General features: G+C 49.1%; 1 protein-coding gene across 2 annotated transcripts in view; it reads left to right on the top strand.

Moving 5' to 3' along the window:
• The window catches only part of STK32B (serine/threonine kinase 32B), a 408,749-nt gene that overhangs the window by 365,557 nt on the left and 17,620 nt on the right, over positions 1-25,572 (top strand). For both annotated transcript variants that reach the window (XM_032333810.1, XM_032333812.1), the window contains 5 exons: positions 9,981-10,084; positions 17,415-17,531; positions 19,443-19,568; positions 22,572-22,703; positions 24,382-24,446. In XM_032333810.1, the coding sequence (XP_032189701.1) occupies positions 9,981-10,084; positions 17,415-17,531; positions 19,443-19,568; positions 22,572-22,703; positions 24,382-24,446 (544 nt within the window). The remainder of the gene's footprint in view (positions 1-9,980; positions 10,085-17,414; positions 17,532-19,442; positions 19,569-22,571; positions 22,704-24,381; positions 24,447-25,572) is intronic.

Genomic DNA, 25,572 nt, shown 5'->3' with positions numbered 1-25,572 from the left:
ACAGAGATACAGATGTAGTGAAAGGAAGGGCCACATGCACCCCAATGTTCATAATATGTCCACAATAGCCAAATTGTGGAAGGAGCCAAGATGCCCTTCAACAGATGAATGGTTAAAGAAGATGTGGTCCATATATGCAATGGAATATTACTTAGCCATCAGAAAGGATGACTACTGACCATTTGCATCAACACAGATGGAACTGGAGAAGATTATGCTAAGTGAAATAAGTCAAGCAGAGAAAGTCAATTATCTTATGGTTTTACTCATATTTGGAACATAAGGAATAGCACAGAGGATATTAAGAGAAAGAAGGGAAAAATGAAGGGGGGAAATCAGAGAGGGAGATGAACCATAAGAGACTGTGGACTCTGAGAAACAAACTGAAGGTTTTAGAAGGGAGGGGGTTTGGGGGTGGGCTCGCCTAATGATGGGTATTAAGGAGGGCACATGTTGTAATGAGCACTGGGTGTTAAGTGCAAATAATGAATCATTGAACACAATATCAAAACCTAATAATGTACTGTACAGTGACTAACATAACATAATTTAAAAAAGAAGAAAAGAAAGAATGCTAGACTGGAGTAGGTGAGAGGCCATTGTGTGTTCAGGCAGAGATGAAACAGAGTAGAGAGGAAGTTTCTGGAAGAGGAAAATGAAAGTCTTGGGGCCAATCAAATTATCAAAAGCAGAGCCTGAAGGAGGGGTAGAAGCCAGGAGACTCCCCCATTCTGACTCATGCAACTGAGCTGACCATGGGCTGAGACCAAGACCCCAGGAGGAAGACAGTTGGAGAGGGATGAGTTTGCTTGAGCAGGCTGAGTGTGCAGTGCCCACAGGACTGCCAGGTACAGGTGTCCATGAGGCAGCTGGATGCACAGATATGGCCATCCTGCTGGCCAGGATGTACAAGCTGGAGAGAGGGTCTTGCCATTAATAAAGACCCAACAGGTAGAACACCTGGGTTCTGGTCCCAGCTGGGCCAGAAATCACCAAACACCTCCAACTGGCTTCACTTCCTTCACCTAGAAACTGTTGGGGAGGTAGGAAATTACCATAAAGGTCCCCTCTAGACTGAAACATGTTAATTCTGTGTTCCCAGTCAAGGAGGCAATTACATAGAGAAATAGATCCTGGAAGCCTCTGAGCTTGTAGGCTAGACATTGGCTAGCACGCCACACTCTGCTGCGGCATTCAAAGCCTTCAGCAATATACATAGAGCTAAACTAGCAGGATCATAATTATAACTTAAGAGGCTATTGTGTTATTCTCATATTTTTAGTCTTGCCTGGTTAACATAGGATGGCTGATCCCACCACATGGGTATTTACATTTCTATGGAAGTGGGGAGATGTTAGTGGGAGGAGAGGCTGGTCCTCCCAAGCCACTGGGCTGGGCTAGAGAAGGAGCCATAGGTTCGAACCATGGCTCTGGAAGGCAGCCCAGTTTGTTAGCCCAGCAAGCTCACAAATGGGCTTTGTGTGCAACACACACCAGGTTCCATGAAAGATCCTGGGGATGCAGCAGGGAAGGACACGGGCACTGTCAAGGAATGTGATTCAAGAACTGATTTCCATAAGATTTTATCAGTGTGCATATTCATGGTGAGCCACTTAGTTATTTTTCTTTTGGGTTATGTTGAAACCCTAATTTCCTCCAATGTAGAATTCCTGGATCTTCATACATGCTCTTGGCTTCAGCTCCAGTTGAATTAGCAGATTTAACACAATGACCTTGTAGAGATTTGGGGATGTAAAACATATATTATATATTGTGTGTGTGTGGAAATAAAAATAATTCCTTACATATATAATATTATATATATTTATATTATATATTTTTATATATAAAGAATTATTTTTATTTCATCATAAGCATGGTGTAATTTGGTGGAAAATGTCTGGATTTTGAAGGAGACATGGTAGGATTTTTATCATCCTTTTGAACGAACCCCGAGAAGGGGGCAGGGAAACAGGCTCAATAAGGCTCTGAGTCTCCCCCACTGCATCACCCAGGCATGTAACTTGACTACTCCAAGCCTCAGCTTCCAAGCTTAGAGATAATAATAGCACTGCCTCCAAGGTCCTTCTGAGGGTAAAATGAGTTAACACATGCAAAACTTGTGGAACATAAGAAATAACACAGAGGAAGATGGGAAGATGGAGAGAAGAAGGGAGTTGAGGGAAATTGGAGGAATAGATGAACCATGAGAGACTATAGACTCTGAAAAACAATCTGAGGGTTTTGAAGGGGCGGGGAGTGGGAGGGTGGGGGAGCCAGGTGGTGGGTAGTGTGGAGGGCACTATTGCAGGGAGCACTGGGTGTGGTGCATAAACAATGATATCTGTTACACTGAAAAGAAATTAAAATAAAATAAAATTATACACACACACACACACACACACTGTAGGACATGCTCTTTAAATATTAGCTTTGCCGAGAAGTAAATAATATACGTAAAAAACCATGACTTCTGGCACATGGTGGACACTTCATAAGTGACCACATGAGTATTGCAACTCTTGGTGTTGTCACCAAAATCATGGCTCTTGGTAATAAAGGAACAGGTGTTTGGGGCACTAGGCTGAAAGTTGTAAGAATGGTGGTCAGGTCCAGGTTTTTCCACTCACAGTTTCCATGTCCCTGAAATTACCCCTTTACCTCCTCAGTTTCTCCATCTGTGATTTGGGTGCTTTGGGGCTGAATAGGGGTAATATATGAAGGAACTTTGTGCCCTAGAAAGTTCTTTATGACTGTTTTGTGTATGATGATCGTAGTAAGAGGTGGCATTTCCAGTGGCTGAAGATAGAAGATTCAGGATTGAATGTTCCCCCACCAGGCCATTGCCAAGAAGTTTTAATCAAGAAGGACTTGGGGCCTTTTGTTCATCTTTAATCCAATCAGGGGTATCCAGACCTTGGATCCTGGACATCATTCTGGGCAAGGCCATAACCAACTCCTCTTATCTGGTTGGTTTTTCATTTGCTGTCCTGGGGAGGCAGGACACTGTCCCACTCACTGTCCTGCAGGGAAAGCCCAATCCTGGCCATGGCAATGTTTGCCCATCCTGTTTCTTCTGCAGCCAGACTCAACAACTTATACTTATGAATCTCTTAAAGCAAGGCTTATTGGTACATGCAGATGGTCCATAAAGATTAGCTGTTTTTATTAGCAATGTACTGAGCTTAGAACAGTGCTTGGTACATAGCAAGGTACATAGTTTGTGGTTTGTATTATAATCATTCATTTTGTCAGTCAACAAACCTTTCCCACTTGTCTTCTTCATGGCAGGCAGGCATGAACACCAAGACAAGAGATCATGACAGTTCCTGCCCTCAGGAAGCTTAGGGTCCCATGAAAAGCAGACAAATAAGCAAAACTGCAGCAGAGGGTGTGAATGTTGCCATCAAGAGATGCCTAGTGAAGGTGGGATCAAGAAAAACCCAAATCTAGAGGATCCTGGGTGGCTCAGTGGATTAAAGCCTCTGCTTTCAGCTCGGGTCATGATCCCAGAGTCCCAGGATCAAGCCCCATGTCAGGCTCTCTGCTCGGCGGGGAGCCTGCTTCCTCCTCTCTCTCTCTCTGCCTGCCTCTCCACCTACTTGTGATCTCTGTCTGTCAAATAAATAAATAAAATCTTTTTAAAAATAATTAAAAAAAAAAGAAAAACCCAAATCTAATCAGAAGGGAGAGGGATCACAGAAAATAATAATAACAGAGGGGTATTTTGAGGAGGAGATGACACATGTAACACATGTTGTAGTACCTGGGACCTAGTAGCTTCCTGGAGGAGATAACAATTTAGCTGTACCTTTTTTGAGATAGCCCTGGTGAATTAGAGAAGACAATAAGAGACAGACAGACAGATAGATGGGGAGTTCCAGGAATAGTGAGCAGCATGAGAAGCTAGAGCCCTGGGTGGTGTGGGTAAGCCCAGGGCCATAGTAGAGCCTGGAAGATCTATGGGTAGAAGCTCAGGGCACTGAATGCTAGACCACGAAAGTTAAATTCACCTAACCACACAGGTTGCTGGCCCTAATCCCTTCCATCACTCCACTAAAACTAAAAATGACTCCAGGATCAAGTCACATTTCCAGACCATGTTTGCTATTGAATAGGCCACCTTTGAGAATGAGTTAAGCACATGAGCCCATTAAAGTCTCTGACAAGTCCAGCAGGAAGAAACATGGTTGAACCTCATCATTTCGCAGAGACCTTTGACCTGAGAATCCCTCCTCCTCCAAAATGTATTCACCTTGCACAGAGCAGGTGGAATTCCCAGGAACGCCAATTGTGAAATAGCCCTGAGGACGGGGAAATTTTAAGCTCGGTACTACTGTGGTCTGTGCCCTATGTCACAAAACCAACTCCCCTGTCAGAAGCAAGAAGGACAGACTGGAGAAGATGACTCTGGAGGCCTGAAGACTGGTGAGGAGGCCACCAGGAGATCTGAGCAAGGGCCACACGTCAGCATAGAGGAGGAAGGAGCCCAAGAGCTGTGCATGGTGGAGTCATCTGACGGTGGAATTTAACCATTACAACAGTGGGACTACTGAACCTGGGCATCAGGATCAGTGGTTCTAGGCTTGACCACAGAGCTGGAGGGTGGGTGGCCGAAGCAAGCCACTCCTCCTCATCCAACCCGGTAGCCAGTTCCGAAACGGGGGACAATGACAGACAGGATGGTTTCCAAAGAACCCTTCATTTGTGCTGTGCTGACACTCTGAGGCCACAAGCTGTTTCTGCTTCTGAGGCATGCAAGCAGTAAGCCAGACAGCTCTATGGTGTCAGGGGTAGAAGAGCCAATCACTGTGCATTAAATGCCTGCTGTGTGTTTGCCTGAGTGCCTGGTCTGCACACCAGCTGGATAGCCTGAATAAGTTCTTAGCCCCTCTTATTAATTTCCTAGGATTGCTCAACAAAGTACACAAACATGGTGACTTGAAACAATAGTTCACTCCCTTGAGGTTCTGAAGGCCAAATCAATATTGAGGTGTCTGCAGGACCGTGCTCCCTCAGGAGGATCCAGGAGAGGAACCTGCCTTGCCTCTTGGGCCTTTGGTGGCTCCAGGGTTCCTGAGCTTGTGGCCACTCCAATCTCTGCCTCCTCCTATGAACCTCTCTTCTTCTCCCATCTCCCTCTCCTTTCTACTGTAAGGACATCAGTAATTAGAGTTAAGGTGGGCCCTACAGTTTATCTTGATGATTTTATCTGAAGATCCTTAACTTAATTATATCTGCAAAGACCCTATTTCCAAATAGGGTCCCATTCACAGATGCCGGAGGTTAACACTTGGATCTATCTTTTCAGGGGATACTACTCAAGCTGCTGTACCCATTCGTGTCTCTACTTTTTCTTTTCTTTTTTTAATTAACATATAATTTATTATATGCCCCAGAGGTACAGGTCTGTGAATCATCAGTCTTACACATTTCACAGCACTCACCATAGCACATACCCTCCCCAATGTCCATCCCCTAGCCAGCCTATCCCTTCCCTTCTCCAGGAACCCTCAGTTTGTTTCCTGAGAATAAGAGTCTCTTACAGTTTATATCCCTTCCCGATCCAATCTTGTTTCATTTTTTCCCTCCCTTCCTCCCACAATCCCCCACCCTGCCTCTCAAATGCCTCATATCAGAGAGCTCATATGATTATTGTCTTACTTTGATTGACTTATTTCATTTAGCATAACACCCCCTAGTTCCATCCATGTCATTGCAAATGGCAAGATTTCATTTTTTATGGCTGCATAGTATTCCATTCATTCTTCTTTATCCATTCATCTGTTGATGGACATCTAGGTTCTTTCCATAGTTTGTGCCTCTACTTTCTTATCTTAAAATGGAGATCATTCCAACACTTGTCTCATTGGGTTCTTAGGATGCTGGCGAGAGAGGTTATGTTCGTAAAACCCTCAGTAGAGTGGCCTTGGCTTCATGTGCTTCTCATTTAGTACTCTGAATATGTCTTTCCAGCCCTTTCTGGCTTGCCAGGTATCTGTGGACAGGTCTGACATTATTCTCATGTTCCTCCCTCTGTACGTAAAAAATCTCTCCCCCCTAACTGCTTTTAAGATTGCTTCCTTGCATCTAAGACTGCAAATTGTACTATTAAATATTGGGAGGTTGGTATGTTCTCATTGATCTTGGGAGGGGTCCTTGCTGCCTCTTGGACATGAGTGTTTGGAACTTCTCAAGTAAAATTTGTTCAAATATATCTTCAAGAACTCTCTCTCCACCCACTCAGGGATCCCAATAATTCTGACATTGGAATGTTTCATGGCATTGTTAATCTCTCTCAGTCTGATCTCTTGGGCCTTAAGTTGTTTTTCCCAGGCCTCCTCGATTTCCTTCTTTTCTATTATCTTCTCCTCTAGCTCACTGATTCGCTCTTCTGCCTCGTTTACCCTGGCAGTGAGAGGATCCGGTTTAGACTGCATTTCATCAAGATAAGCAAAGAAAACAGTCAACAAAACTAAGAGGCAACCCATGGGATATGAGAAGATATTTGCAAATGCCAGTACAGATTAAAGGCTGGTATCCAAGATCTATAAATAACTTCTCAACTCAACACCCAAGAAACAAATAAGTCAAAAACTGAGCAGAAGACCTGAACAGACACTTCTCCAAAGAAGACATATTAATGGCTAATAGACACATGAAAAATGTTCATCATCATTAGCCATCAGGGAAATTCAAATAAAAACCACATTGAGATACCACCTTACACCAGTCAGAATGGCAAAAAATGACAAGGCAGGAAACAACAAGTGTTGGAGAGGATGTGGAGAAAGGGGAGCCCTCTTACACTGTTGGTTGGAATGCAAGTTGGTGCAGCCACTTTGGAAAACAGCTTGGAGGTCCCTAAAAATGTTAAAAACAGAACTACCTATGGCCCAGCAATTGCACTACTGGGTATTTACCCTGAAGACACAGATGAGTGAAAAGAAGGGCCATCTGTACTCCAATGTTCATAGCAGCAATGGCTGCTATTGTGGTCACAATAACCAAACTGTGGAAAGAGCCAAGATGCCCTTCAGCAGATGAATGGATGAAGAAGATATGGTTCATATATACAATGGAAGATTACTCAGCCATCAGAAAGGATGAATACCCAATATTTGCATCAACATAGATGGGACTGAAGGAGATTATGCTAAGTGAAATAAGTCAAACAGAGAAAGATAATTACCATATGATTTTACTCATATTTGGAACATAAGGAATAGCACAGAAGACATTAGGGGAAGGGAGGGGAAAATGAAGGGGGCGATATCAAAGGGGGTGAGGAACCATGAGAGACTATGGACTCCAGGAAACAAACTGAGGGTTTCAGAGGGGAGGGGCATAGGGGGATGGGTTAGCCTGGTGGTGGGTATTAAGGAGGCCACGTATTGCTTGAAGAACTGGGTGTTATACATAAGCAGTGAATCATGGAACACTACATCAAAAACTAATGAAGTACTGTATGGTGACTAACATAACACCATAAAAAAATAAAATATTTTCAAAACAGGAAAAAAACCCTCAGCAGGGAAAATGGACAACTTATTCATTCATCGACATGTGAGGGGAGTCTCTTAACTGTCCTTGCAACTTATACCCATCCCAGTTGTGTAGGGGAGGAAAGAATGTCACAGACCACAGCTATTGGTCACTTGATTGGTCATGACAGCCAGGACAGAATGCTGCTTGTGCCCTGAATTCCAAATGGGCTGGGGCTGCTGGGCATGACAAGGATCTATGGGGAGCACCTCAGCACAAACAGCCATCCCTGCGCTCATGGGCACATTCCTGCTTCCTGCACTGTCTGAGCATACGGGCTGGGCCAGGAGACAGCCATCCATGCCCTGGGAATGCACAGACAGCACGATGTTCCAAAACTCTCAGCACAGAGGGAAGAGGGCAGGTACACAGACTGAGATGCAGGGAAGGAAGTCCCTCGAGATGGAAGCTCAGTTTCAGACTCACAGTGGGATCCAGGTGGGAGTGCCTGCTAAGAAATCAATGAGTTGCTCACAGGGTGCTTAATGAAAAGGTGAGATCACCACCTCTGACATCAAGCTGATCTACAGTGGAAGGGTGAGGCAGACATCAAGAGGCTAAACACGCACAACTCAGTAGCTGGATGAAATTTACGATGGTCTCCAGACCTCTGGGTGATATGGCGGGTGATATGGCAGGATGGATGGCGATGAGGCTAAGAGTGACAGAAGAGACTGGAATGCCCATTCTACTAATGAAAACCATGCCTGAGATTTCTGGAGCACCCACTCCAGCCCAGCCAGGCAGGGGGCTGAGCCCTTGGCACATCATCTTTTTTTTAATCCTTGTAACAGCCCAATGAAGAAACTCTTCTTATTATTCACATTTCATCAAACTGAAGCAAAGAGAAGCTTATGTAACTTGTTAAACTCTGGTCCAGCCACACCGGCCTGCTTCCTGTTCCCCAGCATAGCCCACTAGTTTCTCTGTAAGACTCAGATAACTGAAGGGGACACTCCTTGTAATTCCCAATCCTACCTCCCCCTAATTTCAACAGAATATCTTTGTGTACTTAAAGAAATATTAATATGAACTTTACTTCAAACAAGGACTCTGTCCATGCATGAGGCACACCTCAGCTTGGCACTTCCTGGCTGTGTGACATCCTTCATCCCGCTGTCCCTCTCTGAACCTCATCTGTAAAATGGGTCCGAGGCAACATGACTGTGGGGGGCTCTTGTAAAGAGGTTCTCAGTAGAACCCAAGGGAGAATGTGAGCTGTAAGATACAGAGCAAGTGGGGAGCATGGTCACAGGGCAGCTAGAATCTGGCCACTGGTTGGAGGCACGTGTCCAGCTTCTAACCCAAGAGCCCCAATTGGAGCATGTGTGTCCTGCCTCGCCTGCCTCACCTAGCCTTCCCCGTTCCCATGCCTGCTGAATGCCAGTCTGAAAATTGAGCTGAAACATCTTTAATCACAACGTGTTGTGGTTCCAAGGGACAGATTTTGCCTGCTCTGACAACTTCAAGATGGAATTATGTCTGCAAGTTAATTTGCTGGAAAGGATCCACGTTTCACAAAATTTTCCTGGAAGCCAATACGAGCAATTAGAGCATGGGCACACTCTTGGCCTAGGGATTTGGGGGTGGTGCAATGAGATTAATGCACATTCAGCACATTAGAACACCTGCGGGCCAAGGATCCCCCAGGACAAGCACAGTGCTCTGAAGAATCAGGGTCCATCACCCTAGGGCCTCCAGCCTTCACTTTTTGTTCGGCTGAGGTGAAATTCACAGAATTACCCATTATAAAGGAGCAACTCTGTAGCATTTAGTACATTCTCAATGTTATGTGACCGCCACCTCTCCCCAGTTCCAGAACATTGTCATCTCCCCCAGCGGACATCCATGAAGCAGTTACTCCCAATTTCCCCTCTCCCCCTCCCTCCGAGCTGGGCAACCCCTAATCTGCCTTCTGTCTCTGTGGCTATGCCTACCCTGAGAGTTTCATAGTGGAGCCTACCTGTGCCAACCTAAGACTGTTTCTTGTGAGAGGCAGCAGGCTTCATGGGTTCTAAGCGTCCCCCATTGTTAGGACACCTGACCCAGTTGGTGTTGGTGCCAAAGGCAGAGGGACATTTACAAGGTGCGGTTTCTTCATCTTAACTCAGACCTTACCCCACCTCTGTTCATGCTGACAGAGTCATGCCCCCCCCAGTCCCCCTCCTCCAGGGGACTTACCCACCTCTGCCCTAGCAGACCCCCTCCCCCACACACTGGAGCACCCGTACTCCCCGGGGGCCACACCAGTGTTTCCTGTGATGCCTGCTTGTGGCTTACAGAGGGCAGGAGCCACATGGCACAGTGGACAAAGTCCTGGCTTTGCCTTCGGAGAGTCAGGCTCCTGTCTCCCCCACCCCCGTGTGCCCTCTCTGAGGGGTGGTGAGTGTAAACTGTGGCATGCGGTGACCTTCTCTCTGTCCTGTCTTTGGCAGCCCCAGAAGTGTTCCAGGTGTACGTGGACGGAGGCCCCGGTTACTCGTACCCCGTGGACTGGTGGTCCCTGGGTGTCACGGCCTACGAGCTGCTCCGGGGCTGGGTAAGATGTGCACCTGCTTGGGGGACACGGGGAGCCCTAGAAGTTGAGGGGCAGGTCAAATCGGACCAGGGTGCTATTGACTGGCCACCCGGCTGGGAAGGAGCCCACGTGAGGAGTCCAAGGCACTGGATTTCAGTTCTGATGGCCCGTGTGCCTGAGGTCCCTGAGCATTAAAGCGGCCCAGAGTGAGCTTCTGGTCCAGCTGCCTCCTCCTGCTCGGGGGGAAATGGATATTCACGGGGAAGGTCTTCCATCAAGGTCAGCCTCTAATCTGTGGCAGTTCAAACACCCTGGTATCGTGATTTCAAACACTGTCCTCTTTCGACCCACAACGCGGTGCGCCTGCCTGATTTTCCAGCTCGATTTGAAGCTCTTTAAATACAGGAACCATCTTTTTTTTGTTGGTTCTGTATCTTCCCCCAAATACATAGCTCGAAGTCCCATAAAAATGGGACATTCAGTGTGTACTTCCATTTTTATTTCATTTCATTTAATAACTGAGGATAACTAATGGCAACTAATCACTCATTTTTACTTTAGTGGAAAGAATTGTGACAAACTCATTCTGAGGCATTTTTCTCTGCACAAGTATTGTTGGAAAACAATGCCACTGAACCTTGGTTTCCTTCTTGGTACAATGGGAATAAAAACCTTCCGACTGTTTCTTGGAGCTGAAGTTGCCATGGGATCATTCTGACCCTAGACAGAGACCCAGGGTTTGCCTGTCACTTGCCTCGGCCTCTCCACTTCCCAGTGCAGAGCCACAGGCTGCAGTGTTCAGTGTCTCACAGTGATTTGTGTCCATGCACGTTGAGGCCGGTGGAGGTGCGCTTTTGGAGGGCGAGAGTCTCCTGCCCGGGTGATAAAGAGTGAGAAATGAATGAATGAATGAATGAATGGTAAGAGCAGTTTGCAAACCATCAAAGCCATGCGAGTGCAAATAATTATTATTTTTCGTCCTGTAGTTTAAACAACTATCGTCTGCTCTTAGTCTCAATTATTTCCTCTGAATTCCTCAAAAGCGTAATTACTATACATGGTGTTTTTAGAATTATTTATATATGTACATATATACACACACACATGTACGTCTATACATATATATATATTTAGTTTTCTCAAGCACTGAATAAAAACATTCATCTTTTCTTGGCTGGTTCCTTTGCCATCTGCCGGTTTCATTGATACGCGCAGTCAGGAGGGAGTGTGACGGTCCCTCACATTGAAGGAACCAGAGGACATGGGCATCTGCCAGAGGCTGTTTATCTGATGTCCTCATTGCACCAGAAGTTGCCCCAAGCATGAGTAGATGTTCACTAGCAGAAAGTACATTTTCTGTGTTCAATAAAAATCAATGAAGTCAATCTGAAGATCTAACTGGCTTCATTCAATGATCCATGAGTCCAGCAGCCCCCATCTGGCACGTTGCAAGGTGCTCCAAGGAGGCCTACAAAATGGAAGCTTCTTCTAGGAGGGTGGGGCAAGATGTTATTAGCAAAAGAAGAAGATTCCCTCTGACAAAGAGCTTTCTAGGGGGAAAAGCAAGGTTTCTTCTCTTCAGATTATCTGTCTTTCCTCTCAGGGTGGAGAGGACCCAGGGGACAGGATCCCAGGCCAGGATTAAAAAATTCCTGACACACCAGTTAAGACTACTTTTTGGGGGGAGGTTGGACCTGCAATTAGGTTATGTATTAAGCCCTGGTTTGGGAACTCCTTCTAAGGGATAGCATTTTGGGACCTGTGGGCTTTGTGCCTTTTTTTTTTTTTTTTGTAAACATCTGTCATTCCTCACGGGTCAGAACAGTCAAAGATGATGACTTGGCAAAAAGCCCCAAGGGTAGAGTGGTTCTTGCTGCTTCCAAAATAAATTGTTTCATTTTTAATGTGACAGGGTTTTCTATTAAGAGATCTAAATGCCATGTTCAAGGGGAGAAGGAGAAGCACACAGTGGGACCGGGGACTCTGATGTAGTGACAGAGTGACTGAATGAAAGGATGCCTGTTACATGGTTGCATAAACCTTTCTCCCAAGTATCTGGTCTGGCTTCGCCTTTGACAAGTTTATGCAAACAGTTAATTCTAGGTTTTTTATACATACAGGAAACAATCCCTCTTGGTTAAAAAACAAAAAAACAAAAAACTACACCAAGATGCAGTCCTACTTATCTCTGGGGTGTGGAAATGGCTGTCTTTTCAAAACCCCAGAATTCTTCCATCGTGTCAGTGACAGCATCCCTGACAAGTGGTCATCCACCTCTTTGTTCCTTGAGTCCCTCAAAATCCAGGGAGCTTCTTACCTCCCAAAGATGAGAGCCATCATGGGAATTTTCCACTGTGTTCTAAGATCTTAGAGTTGGAAAGAGTTAGAAGGGGTAAGATCAAGACAGTCCTCTGGCTAGGGACCCAGGAGTACTCTAGTCTGGTAAATAGCCATCTCTTCCCACATGTTCTGTAGGGAGAGAAGAAGAATCAAGTGTCATCAATGGGCTTAAAAATCTCAACACAGAATCCCATGGCCTGGGTGGATCCTATAGGCTGGACCAGGGACATAAGTAGGATCTCTCTGCCCAAAGTAGACTCTTAGTCCTCATCCTGCACACCTGCCAAGTGAAAGAAAGAGACTCAAGACTGTGACCACCTTCTCCTCCACACCCCCCCACCCCCAGTTCCCTGTTAGAGCACAGGTCCCTTTGTCTCTCTGAACTGCGACCACACCCTCTGATTAGAGAGGAGAGGTTTCTGGCCATAGACCCAGAGACCAGCCTTAGGGACCTCAGCACAGCCGTTGTCCCCCTCACGTCTGCCAGGCTCCAGGTGGCTTCCCTGACAGGTGCTCACCCATCTGTTCACTGGTTCTCTTTAGCATTCAGGGAGCTCCTTATCTCTGGGAAGAACCTGTTCCCTTTTTTGACCCCTCGAATGGCGAGAAGGTGTTTCCTCTCACTCAACCGAAAGCTGCCTTCTCATTACAAAGGGGATCTTAGAGGACTTCACAGGGTCAAATCCTGGTTCTACCAGGTGCCTCATCAGTGATGTTAATCAAGAAATAGATCGAGCGCTCAGAATCCTCATCTGTTAATAGGGGGAAAATTAGTAATATCCACCCAACAGGATTGCTTTGAAAATTAAGCCATTGTGATGGTGCTGATTACCCAGCACGTGCCTGATGAATGTCAGCAAGCCTCCAGTCCTCACTGTGATTTCTGCCCCAGGTGTCCTGCCAGCAAAACTGCATCCTCTCTGACTTAGCACCTTACCATGCTGGAGCCAGGCATGGCCTCATCTGAGCCCAGGCTTCCTCCATCGTGAAATGGGGATTATGAGGCCAATGCACAGGGCCACCATGGGGATGGTGAGAAAACGAGCAGAGCCCATGCAGTGTCCAACATCCATGTTAACTATGCTCCCGGCAATGACTCCGGGACAGGGCTATGCAGACAAAGTGCTAGTGACCTGCTCAGAGGAGCATGGAGAACACTTGAGGGAACAGATTAGCCTGGGTCCCAGAGGAGCTGCTAGAGGGAATAGCGTGAGTACAGGTGGGGAAGAGCCACGGAGGCGGACACGGCAAACATTTCGGACTGTAGAGCAGTCAGGGCATAGTCAGGGGCTGTCTGTAGAAGCCCCTGAGGTCAGCTGGAGACACTCGGGTTTTCCAGGTAGGCAATGTGGTGCTGTCCGTGGACATAGCCGCATGGCGGTCGAGTGGGCATGTGTCCTTGGCAGTCACACGTTTCCAGGCTCCCATCCTGGCTTTGCTTACATTCATTTGGGCCCCCATCCTGGCTTTACCACATAGTCTCTGAATGATCTGGGGTGAGCCCATGTCTCATCTACCAAGTGGGGGAATGGGATTTCAGGCCCAAAACACAGGGCTCCCCGACTTTGGCGCTGTGGACACATGGAGCTGGGGAATGCTTTGTGCCAGGGCAGCTGTGTGTAGTGTGGAATGTTAACCACATCCCTGGCCTCTCTCTCCCGGATGCCGGCAGAAATCTCCCGCCACTGGGTTACAGTGACCAGAAAATATCTCCCAACATCGTCCAATATACCCTGGGGTCAATATGTCCCTGCTCATGAACCGCTGCGAGAGGAACCAAAAGGACTAAATGAGATCTGAATGCATGCTCGTGGCACATTGCATTGCACAGTGGGCTCTCGGTGTGGACAAAGAATGGAGACCCAAACCCCCACCTCTGGCGCCCTAAGGCCTTGTATCTCTCTGCTTCTCCCCAGGCCCCTCCCTGACCTTGCCTTTGACCCCAGGCAGCTCATCTCTTTGTGGTCGCATAGACAGAGAAGGTCGGGGGTGCAGAGAGGTGATGAATAAAGAGGGAGGGTGTATGGAGCTCTCGGAGGGAGAACTAGGTCTACCCCCCGGGATGGGCTCACCCGCCGAGCAGAACAGGGAGTGTAATGGTAATGGTGTGCAAAACTGATGGAAGGAGAGAGGCGGTCCTTGAGCTGAACACTGACTTCTGGTCCCTTGGTAAAGCAGACAGAGAGCAGCGTGCCAGTAGTCAAGACCTGGGAGGAAACGGACTCTGTTACCTCATTCTTTGGGTTTTCTCTCTCCGTTGAGGTCAGGGAAAGAGCATGTGGGTTGTTCCGTGGTTTTCAGGCTGTGTTTCATGGACCTCTAGGACCCAGCAGGAGTGGCTGAACAGTTCCAGGGGTTGCAGAATGCTTCTTCTGGCTTTGGAGATTTCATAGCCCGAGGAAGTATTCTTCACTTTCATCTGTTCCGTGTTTGGGGTTTGGAGTAAAAAGGTTTTGGGGGAAAAAATTGGATTAGATGGTCCCCAAAGCCCAGCTTAGCTCTAACAGTTCAAATAACAAGTCTATAGCAATTCTCGTCCCCTCTCTTCGATTTCTCGGTAAAGTGGCATTTTTTGTAAACTGAGTGTCCCAGAAGAGAGACCCGCCTGCATTCCATAAAAGCACTTTCCCCAGAAGTACGTGTAATTACCTTAGAAATGTCACCTGCTTTTCTGAGTCAACACATCCTAAGGCCAATGCATGAGAACCAAGCTTCAGTAAATTCTTTTCCGGAACAGGTGAAATAGTGATCTCGGGTTTGCCGATATTCTCATAGAAGGAGCTGGGCTTCTCTGCAGCTACCCACATGGACGAAGGCTGAGAAGGCAAGCTGCAAAGCGTATCCCATGCCTGGTGTTCCCAGCTTCTCTGTGAATATATTTAACTGCTGTGTTGGCCTCGTGGCTTATCAGGGTTACCATAATGATGACCACCGTTACTCTTACTGGTCTAGTTCTGCTTCCAGAAGCAGAGAGGACAGAGCTAGAGCATGGCGGGTTTGGAAAGTGGATGGAAAAGCAGGTTGATGGATGCCTTGAGGCAACCAAGAAGGAACGACAGAATACAATGTGAATGACAAGAGAAGCCTTCCCGTTTGTCACTGGCTGGTTCTCCAGCCAGGTGCTCAGCCAGGTGGGCACTGGTGGTGTCAGAGAAATAGCAGGGACAGAGAACCTGCATCTCTGTGGGATGGGGCAAGGTCGCCACTTGTCCCGACTTCTAAAATGAGGAGGTGAGACTGCTTCATCTCCCAAGGTCCTCCCGCCTCCAGCACCTGGGTTTCCAGGTACAGCTGGGACAGGATGGGAGGAATGGTCTCCCCAGAGGCAGAAACTTGGGAAGAAGCGATCCAGAAGAGTCCAGAAACTGATGTCTCTGCTCTCACTGTTCACTCCTGTTATTTCTAATCATGGTAGCGGTTACTGGTGAAGTCAGGGGAGTCCTGCAAAGGCAGAGGCAGGCAGCAGCCTCAGGAAGAAACTCTACAGTCTTCGTTACTGGAACCATATTCTCCGCCTCTCATGACATTGGAAGAAAATGTTTGAAGGCATTTGCAAAGAATGTTAACATATTTAGTTAGCTGGCATTTCCAGGGAGCCCACAGGTTTTGGCTTTGCTCCACAGATTATAGGGCAAAAGGGGGAGTTCCTAATTTGATCGATACATGAAAGAGGAGGCAGCCGGTCAGGAAAAGATCCCTTCTGGGTGGGTGCATCGGAAGGCACAGTGCACTTCCACAGGCAGATGTCTTCCCCAGGGGAGCCCCATTTGCTGAAGATAAAGATTCTCCTCCATTCCAGGGAATCATCACCCACCCAGGGCTCAAGACACACTCACCTCCTTATATGGCACCTCCTATTTGTAGCAACCCTCTGGGAAGCCACCTTCCACAAGGTTGGAGCCCATGCATTATGAAGCACATGAGCCCAGTACAGGCTCTGGCCCCCTGCAGGTGTTTGTGGATGGATGGACTCCATGTTTGTCCGCGTGTGCTGCTGGATGGCTGAGGCTGCTTGAGACCCTGAGAACATGGGAATGAGTACCATCCAAGCCCGCCTTCAGGGAATTCATAACTGATAATCAGGTTCACCTGGACAACTATGAACACATTGCTCTTGGTTTCTCTAGTTGGCGGAACACATGTGCTCCAGAAGTGACTGCCTGTTCCAGCCCTGAGCCATTTGACCATGATGCAAACTTCAAAGCATCTTGGCCCATGAAGCTAGATGGAGCATGAAGAGGGGCAGTAAACTCTGTGTGTGTCGGGGGGATGGGGGGCAGGTGAGAGCTCAGACACTGTCCAATCTGTGTACCCAGGGTCCCATCCCAAGTTCTGAGAGGTTCTTAGAGGCAAAACAACAACAACAACAACAAACAAACAAACAAAACAAACAAACATGCCCAGACAATGTTGCAAAAATGCATCAGGAGGTTTAATGCTCTGCCGACCTGGCCGGGTGGAGAGCAGAGTTATGCATTCTTGCTGTGTGGGAGAGAGTGACAGGTAGAAGCCTGGCCTCCCGCCATCCATCCACCCCGCCAGACCCAGACTTTGGTGAATCCAGCCCTATGTACTCCCAGCTGGTTCAGCCAGTGCTGGGAAATGTGACATGAGGCCCACCAGCAGGTAGGGACTGTGACTGGAGTTGATGCATGGTGTCTAGTGGATGGTGAGAGCCACCACACCCACAAGCCTGGAGCAGGGACTCAGGAGTTAGGCTGTTGGGCATAGAGCCCGCCTCCGCCACTTACCGGCTATGTGACCTTGCCAAGTTCATTTAACCTCCTGTGGCCACAACAGAGCACCCACCTGCTGGGTTCTGGGACCACCCTACCAGCCTGGTCCCTGTTGGCACACGGGGAGGGGCCACGTGCTCTGTGCTGAAAGAGGAACGCCCACTGTTATGTGAAGGGAAAGCATAAACCACCCCCTCATCTATACAGTTTTAACCACATGGGCGGTGTCCTCCAATGGCTTCTCTCTGATCCCTTGTCTGGTCCTTTGGTTGCAGAGACCGTATGAAATCCACTCAGCCACACCCATTGACGAGATCCTCAACATGTTCAAGGTGGAGCGCGTCCACTACTCCTCCACATGGTGCAAGGGCATGGTGGCCCTGCTGAAGAAGGTAAGGGACAGCCACGTCTGCGACAACAGAGCCCCTGGCTCTTTTCACTCCACTACGAGCCCCTAATAAATAGTTACACCTAACCATACAGCTCTTTAAAATTGTTCCCACAAATGGTCTTTCCAGTTGCTGAACTTTAGGACATGGGAACTCTCCTGACTTTTCTCAAGGAACTCAAATTGGCTACAATAAAGCAGTGGTTCTCCAAGTGTGTCTCTGGGCCAGCAGCACCAGCAGCACCATTGGGGAGCTTGTTGGAAATGCAGATTCCCGAGCTCCACCCAGAACTTCTGACTCAGAAACTTTTGCTATCAGCTCCTGGGTGGTTCTGAAGCCTGCTCGAGTTTGGCACAGGCAGGAGATGGTGCCCTCCTTTGGAGGCTGGTGTTTAGCTTCCTGCCTTGGGATCCCCCAAGATGCTCAGGGTGGATGGAGGGCAGCAGGTGGTTGGGACCCCTTCGTTTGTAGAAGGACGATGGTAACAGCAGCCAGCGGTGCTTGAGGGAATGTCATGCTCTGGGACGTGCGCTGGTTCCTCATAGTCATCACAGCCTTGGGAGCCCATATTACAGGTGGGAACACAGAGGCTCGGGAAGGCGAAGTCCTTTCATGGCACCACAGGGCTATCTGTGGGCAGAAGTTAGGTTTGAATCTAGGCTCTTCCAGCTCCAGATGCCAACTCTTCTTCCCTACACCGCTGTCCATGAGAGTCAGTACTTGATTCTTAGAAGTCAGGCGTCCTTAGAACCCACTGCCAACTACAATCACCAGGATGCCCTATGCACATGCCAGTGCCTAAACCACCTGGATAACTGCTTGTCAGAGCAGGGAACTCCCATGGGGCACTGGAGTGTGATCTCTGTTTAAATCTACACCTGGTACTTTGGGGCAGCCCCTAGGAGGAGGCTGCCAAGACCAGCAGATAGGACCTTGCCAGGTGTCCTCACATGGCATGACCACAGCCTGCTTGCTGGGCATATCGGGGAGATTTCTGCAGTGTTGGGGGCTGAGGGGCAGGGAGCAAACTGGCAGGGGGGCTCTGACTTCTAGCTCTCACCTGTTGGCACCTGGATGCCACACACCCCTTAGCGTTGGCCAGGTCCTCACCAATCCCTTTGGGTCCCATCTTAATCACGCACTGGAAATGGAAGAGTTGCCTTTGCCCTTCCTGTTCTGGAGGAGGGAACAGGTGCACACCCTGCAGCAGCCTGCCTGAGACCTTGCAGCTGGGGTAGGGATGGGGGTAGACAGGGAGGGGTAGCAGGCCCAGGTCAAGGGTCCCTGTCTCTCCCTGTTCACCCAGCTGTTCTTCATGTTAGACAAGCCAGTATGTATTTGAAAAGCTGAAAGCCTCATTTGGGTACAAGGTGGGACGCTGTGGCTGCTTTTTATACTGCCCCGTCCTGTATTTGCAGAAATTCTATTTATGGAGAAGTTAAAAATTATACCCTTGGCTACAAATGAGGCCACTCTGTCAGGCCACAGAAGTCACCACAAAGCTGTCCAGGGATAAATTTTATTACACTTTCGAACATCCGTTACCAGGCTGACAGTCTCAAGATGAGGTGGCTAATTCTTTTTATATTTAATTAAAAGCCTCTGCAGACATCAGCGAGAGTGGCATGTCACAGGCGCTAGTCCCCAAGGACAGCGCAGTGGCTGAAAATCCAGGTCCTGCCACAGAGCTCCTTTCCGGGTGACCATCTGGAAGCAGCCTGCCCTCCGGGTTCCTCTCTGGTGACAAAGGGATGAGTATAGGAGACACTTCTGACAATGGCAACGCAGAGCACAGCATTAATGGAACATAAAAGCAGGGGCACCTTCATTTTTGCTAGATTTCTATCTTCAGGGTCCCCGTTGACGTCAGCGGGACACCTGGCTCGTGCAAGCATGTTTGCCGTCTGCCCGCAGCTCCTGACCAAGGATCCAGAGAGCCGCCTGTCCAGCCTCGGTGACGTTCAGAGTGCGCCCTACTTGTCCGACATGAACTGGGATGCAGTGTTCGAGAAGGCACTGACGCCCGGCTTTGTGCCTAATGTGAGTGGGGGTCTCGTCCAGTAACATGCCATCCCTCTGCAGGGTCCCTTGCCCTGCTCTAGAGGAAAACCCTTAAGCTGGCCAGGGAGGCCTCTGCTGGCCATGGCTGCAGGAGCCCCCAAAGGGCTCCCATTATGCCGAGACTGAGTGTATATTTGGACCTTATTTCCAAGATTCCACCTGGGAGGCTTCTCTCCTTGTAGGTTTTTGTGGGCACAGTGCCTCCCTTCTTTTATTGAATCACACCCACTGTGTGCACAGGTCCAGGCACTTGGGGGGAGAATCACACCTACTGTGTGCGTCCACCCACACATTCATCCACACGCCCAGGAACACAGCCAGCGTAGCCTCACAGAGTGCCTACATGGGCAGGCACTGCGTGTGACTCGAGGTTAAGTCCCGTAAAGAAACAGTCTTGGCGCCCATTGACAGGGAGCTTACGAATGAGAGCAGGCTTCCTCAACCATGCTACAGTCACTTGACGTTAGAGCCAGATGATTCTTCAGTGGGGGCCTGACCTGCCCATCAGAGACTGTTCAGCCACATCCCTAAACTCTGCCCAGAGTATGTTAGTAGCCCTCCCCGGCTGTGACAGCCAAAACCGTCTCCAGACATTGCCAAGCACCCCTGGGGACAGCTGCCCCTGTTGACAACCAGTGGGCTAAGAATTTTGTACAAACAACAAGCCAATCAACATACAAAGGCACCTATAGAGACCCAGAGCTGAGTCCTGGAGGGGACTACAGGCTGTCCCACTCCGGGGGGCCCAGGCCATAGAGACTTGGGTTCACTCCCGCCTCTGTGACCTCAGGTGTGCTCCAGAAGGGCTTCTTCACCTGGACTGGGGAGACAAGAGAGATCACCCCCCTCCCACAGAGCTTGGGAAGAATAAATGCCAAAAGGCCTCCAAAGATTCAGAGCAGGACCTGGTACTCAGTGATCCCTCATTAAATACCACCCTGGTAATGTCTGTTTTAATGAATAAGCCTGCTGGAGTTCTGGACTCCCTTGCTTGGCTTCCCCCAGAATGCATGCTCTGGATATGCCAGAGAAATATGCTAGCCTCCTTGATGGTCCTCTTCTGCTCCTCTCAGGTTATGGAGATGAAACCCATGGATCTCCACACAGTCCTTTGTATGGAACACAGATTGCCTAAAACAGTCTCCCGGTGGCCAGGGCTGAGCCTTCCCCAAGGCTGTATGCCTGGGTGACCCTTGGGGCCAACAGATGTTATGTCCATCAGCCTTTGGTAGCCCGCACCTGCTGCTCTCCCCCAAGCCCACCCAAATACACTTACGCATCCTCACGTGCACACTCACACTCATGCACACTCATGCACACTTCCACACAAACATGAGCAGGGGACCCCTGCTTCAGCCATACTAAGCGACTGCCCTCTGTCCACGTTGTTTCTTAGCCGTGTACCTGCACACATGCTGCTTCCTCCGCTGGGGATGCCCTTCCTCTCCTTGTCCCCTGGCATCTCCTGTCTCTCCTTCGAGACAGCTTCAAACCCAGTGACTGATCCATTTGAGGGTCTTGGTAACTGCCTTCTGGAAGGGAGGCAAACTTAAGCATTGCTTCTGATGGGACATGCCCCGGGCCAGCCCCCCACCTCCTTACCTGGAAAGAATCGCAGCCTCTCTGGTCCTGCACTGGAGAGGTACGTAGATCTACGTACCAGATCTACGGCAGTTAATGTCATTCTGGTACAGGGCATCTGCCACCCCCTCCTTCTGGAGGCCAGAGCCCATGTAGCTGGGGCTGGCCTCTGCCTGAGAAAGACCCCAGAACAACGGATGGAGCTTGGAGGCACTAGAAGTTCTGGATGTGTGATTGTCACACAGATATAAACGGGTTAATGAGGGACGCCTGGGTGGCTCAGTTGGTTAAGCAGCTGCCTTCGGCTCAGGTCATGATCCCAGCGTCCTGGGATCGAGTCCCGCATCGGGCCCCTTGCTCCGCAGGGAGCCTGCTTCTCCCTCTGACTTTGCCTTCCACTCTGTCTGCCTGTGCTCGCTCTCGCTCGCTCTCTCTCTGACAAATAAATAAATAAAATCTTACAAAAAAAATTAAATAAATAAATAAATAAATGGGTTAATGATCATGGTATAATGGGACTGAGTGTTCTGCAAGCCAGACGTTATTCTGAAATTCCACATGCATTATCTCATACAAACTTTACAAATACTACCTACGAGAAGTTGTTCTCGTAGGTAGTATTCTCAGATTGAGTAACTTGCCCATGATTGCTCAGTGAGAAATTGACCTCAAGAAGTCTATATCCAGAGTCTGTATTGGAATGAGTGAGTGAGTGAGTGAGTGAGTGAATGAAAGAATGGATGGCAGATAAATCAGTCCAGTAAAGACTTGGACCAGCTCTTTGGAAGAGGTTCCCATGGACCTCAAGACTGTGGATGGCATAACCACGAGGCTGTATTGCCAGAAGGGACTGGTGATCCACGGCCACCTGGCAACTTGGATCCACAGTCCAGAAGTCAGGGAGACAGAATTCCTCCTGACCAAAGTGGGTGGAGCCCAGTCTGCTCCAGCTGAGGGCTGAGGCAGCCAGCATGAGGAACTGGGTGGATTATGGTCAGAAATGACATTTTAAATTATTAAAAATGAGAGTTATAGAAAAAAGAGTCATAACCTTCAATTATGTGTGTGATAAAATAAGTGAATAAGTCACACTGGGTAACTGAACTCAGCCCGGCAAAGTGACCCTTCACAGGAAGAAGACTGAGGAGCCCCCTGGTTGTTAACAGCAGTGTTGGGGGCGGTGGGGGGATTCAGGGATGAATGAGCGAGGTCTGCAGCAAGAATGTGAATGTGTTGCTTCTCCTCACAGGGAAAAAAAAAAAAAACAACACGTTAGCTGGGTACCCCACTGTAGCAGTTAATCATTATGTGTTGAATGAATGAATGAATGAATGAATGAAGGCATGTCCAAGGATGGGTGGAACCAAGACAGACCGAGTCTGCCTCTTCACTTGCTTTCAGAAAGGGAGACTGAATTGTGATCCCACATTTGAACTTGAAGAAATGATCCTCGAATCCAAGCCGCTTCACAAGAAGAAGAAGAGGTTGGCGAAGAACAGGTCCAAAGATGGCACGAAGGACGGCTGTCCTCTGGTGAGCGGGGTCTCAGGAGTGGACCCCAAGATGGGAGGAGGCCTAGACGCCAGAGAACGGGAAGGAGCGAGGCTGCTCTTTAGGCAGGTGGAGGCATATCCCTTCGCCTCTCCGCACACCTTCATTTGCAGTCAATAAAGTGGCTCAATCGAAGGTGTGGTTTTACAGCACGAGACCCACTGCAGGTGCACATGTATGTCCATCTGCGCCACTCACGTGGCTGTGAGTCCTAGTGCAGGGGCCTCCTGTGTTTCTGAGCAGAGTGGAAGTAAGCCTGCCATGTGGGGTGGGGGGGTCACCACGCCATACTGGACAGTCCTGGGTGCCCTCTGGAAAGACTGTGCTATGGAGTCACCCAAGGTTGGGGTGGGGAGGCAACTTTCGTGGGTCCCATGGAGAGTTCAAGCCACCAGAATGCATTCTGTCACAATTCTGAAGGCCAGAGTTCAAGATGCAGGTATGGGCAGAGCACCACTCTCTCCAAAGGCTGCGAGGAGGGTCTTTCCCTCTTTCTCCCCCTTCCGGTGGGGCCAGCGGTCATTGACCCCTTCCTTGGCTTGCAGCTGCTTCCTCCCCTACACGCCTCCTTTCCGGTGGTGCTCTCCCGTCTGTGTCCTTGGACCTTAGCACAGCATTCTTCTAAGGACACCAGCTATTGGTTGGGGGCCCATCCTTCTCTAGTAGGACTTCAAAGACCCTGTTTCCAGATAAGGTCCCATTCACCATTAGGAAGGCTTGGGACTTCAACACGTCTGGTTGTTTGTTTGTTTTATGATTTTATTTATTTATTTTAGAGAGATGGGGAGAGAGAGTGCTGGTGGGGAGGAGCAGTGGGGAAGGGAGAGGGAGAAAGACTCTGATGCAGAGCAGACTCCTTGCTCACCAGGGAGCTGGACTCAGGACTCAATCTCACAACCTGTGAGATGATGACCTCAGCCCAGACCAAGCGCCGGACACTTAAAGGATGGAGCCAACCAAATGCCCCTTAACACATCTTTTTAAGGGGCATGATTAACGCACAATTGCCTGTTTCCCCTTAAAAAGATTTAAAATTCTATTTTACAACCATATTGATATGAAGATGAAGATAGCTTTTGATGTTAAAGGTTCTTTTTTTTTTCTCCTAAGTTTAAAAGAAATGTAAACATCTGTGTAGCCTTTAAAACTAGAGCTGGCCTGGAGACACCTGCGTGTGTGCTGACAAGGGTGCCTGAGGGTGGACGGGGCTCTGAACAGGTGCAGGGTGTCCATCTGGCATTCAGGCAGCCTCTGGGACATGTGTCACAGAGCACTTGTCCTCAGCATCTGTTCTTGAAGAGGACGAGCACCTTTGCAAGGTTGTCTTGACATTCTCCTCCCCAACCCATCTCACTTCTTAATTGGGCCAAATGAATATTCCAGCAATCAGGAAACCAACTTCATGATTTTCAACCCATGTTCCATTCCAACATGACTTTTAAGTTTGATTTAATGGCTTAAAATTGTGGCAAACATCTTCATCTGCCAGGCTCCCCTTACAGCCACCCATGCCATCAGGGCTGGTCCAGCCATGTAGCTCACCCCTGGCCCCAAGCGGCTGCAGTCCCATTTAGGTCCAGCTTTGTTCATCATCACTCCTCCATCATGCCCCCCTGGAGGGTACTCCATCATTTACGTTTGCCTCTCTGCTCTTTGGCAGAATGGACACCTCCAGCAATGCCTGGAGACCGTACGGAAGGAATTCATCATATTCAACAGAGAGAAGTAAGTCCTCCACCAGCATCTGCTGTACAGAGCTCCCCACCCCTGACCAGATGGCAGCAGGTCTCTCTGGGAGAATGGTGGTCCCTGGCCCCCTGGGAAGACAGCCATGGTGCAGGAAAGGAAGCGGCAGGCGGCCCCATGCTGTGATCCTGCCTCCACCATGCGAGCCAGGCGCTAACTTCAGCTCCCTGGCCCTCAGGGTCTTCAGGTGACGTGGAGTAGCCATGGCAGGACCAGGCCAGTGCACGGGGATGCTGATGTAGCAGGGCAGGCTCCCAGAGGGCTCAGGTGCCCGAGGTCCGGATGGAAACCGCCCAGGGTCCACTCCTGCCAGACTGAGTGTGACCGTGTGGGATAGGATGGCTCACTTCACTGAGCCGCATTTTCAGCATTGACAGACTGGAAATCCCTCACTTGCAGTGGGGTTGTTGCAAGATTGAATGAGGCTGGGGATACCATGCCACCGAAGGTCAGAGTCTTCATGAAAAGATTTGCTATTCTTGCTATTATTTAAGGGGGTGAGATGGTGTGGGCTGGTCATGCAGGGACTCTGGCATCCCAGGCTGGCAGGCGCTGGGACAACATCAGGTTAGGAGGGGCTCAGGCGGGGTCGGAGCTGGCCACATGACTGCCTGTGCAGGGGTCAGCAAAGGAAGCAGGAGGCCCAGGCTAGGTCCCAGCAGGATGATTGTCAGTGGCTTATCCAAGTGGGGCTGATTAACGAGAGCAGGACTCAGGCAGGGCTGGGCTTATGGGGTGGGCGCCGAAGGCAGGACCGACAGCAGACTGTTCCATATGATGGACACTGAATGGGTCCTTGGGCTCGCAGGGCCTCTCAGATATGCTTCCGGCCCTCCAAGAGAGCCAGATGAGTAAGTCCCAGTGGGAGCCCTGTGCCGTCACCGGGTCTGTGCTGCAGCAGAGGGAATGTCTGCCACGGGAAACACGGCAGCCCAGGCAGCAGTGTGCCGAGCTCAGCCTGGGTGTCAGGGAAGCTTCCCAAGGCACTGTGCCTGGCTGGGTCCTAAGGGGCGGGAAGGGGAACGGCATGGAGGGCCAGAGGTGGTACACAGAGTACCAAAAGTACAGTATACAGAGAAGCAAAATGTAGACACAGCGGCCAGTG

This window comes from Mustela erminea, chromosome 2 (genome assembly GCF_009829155.1).
Source record: "Mustela erminea isolate mMusErm1 chromosome 2, mMusErm1.Pri, whole genome shotgun sequence".
In the NCBI taxonomy this organism is placed as follows: domain Eukaryota; kingdom Metazoa; phylum Chordata; class Mammalia; order Carnivora; family Mustelidae; genus Mustela; species Mustela erminea.
This window is presented reverse-complemented; position numbering and strand designations above follow the sequence as displayed.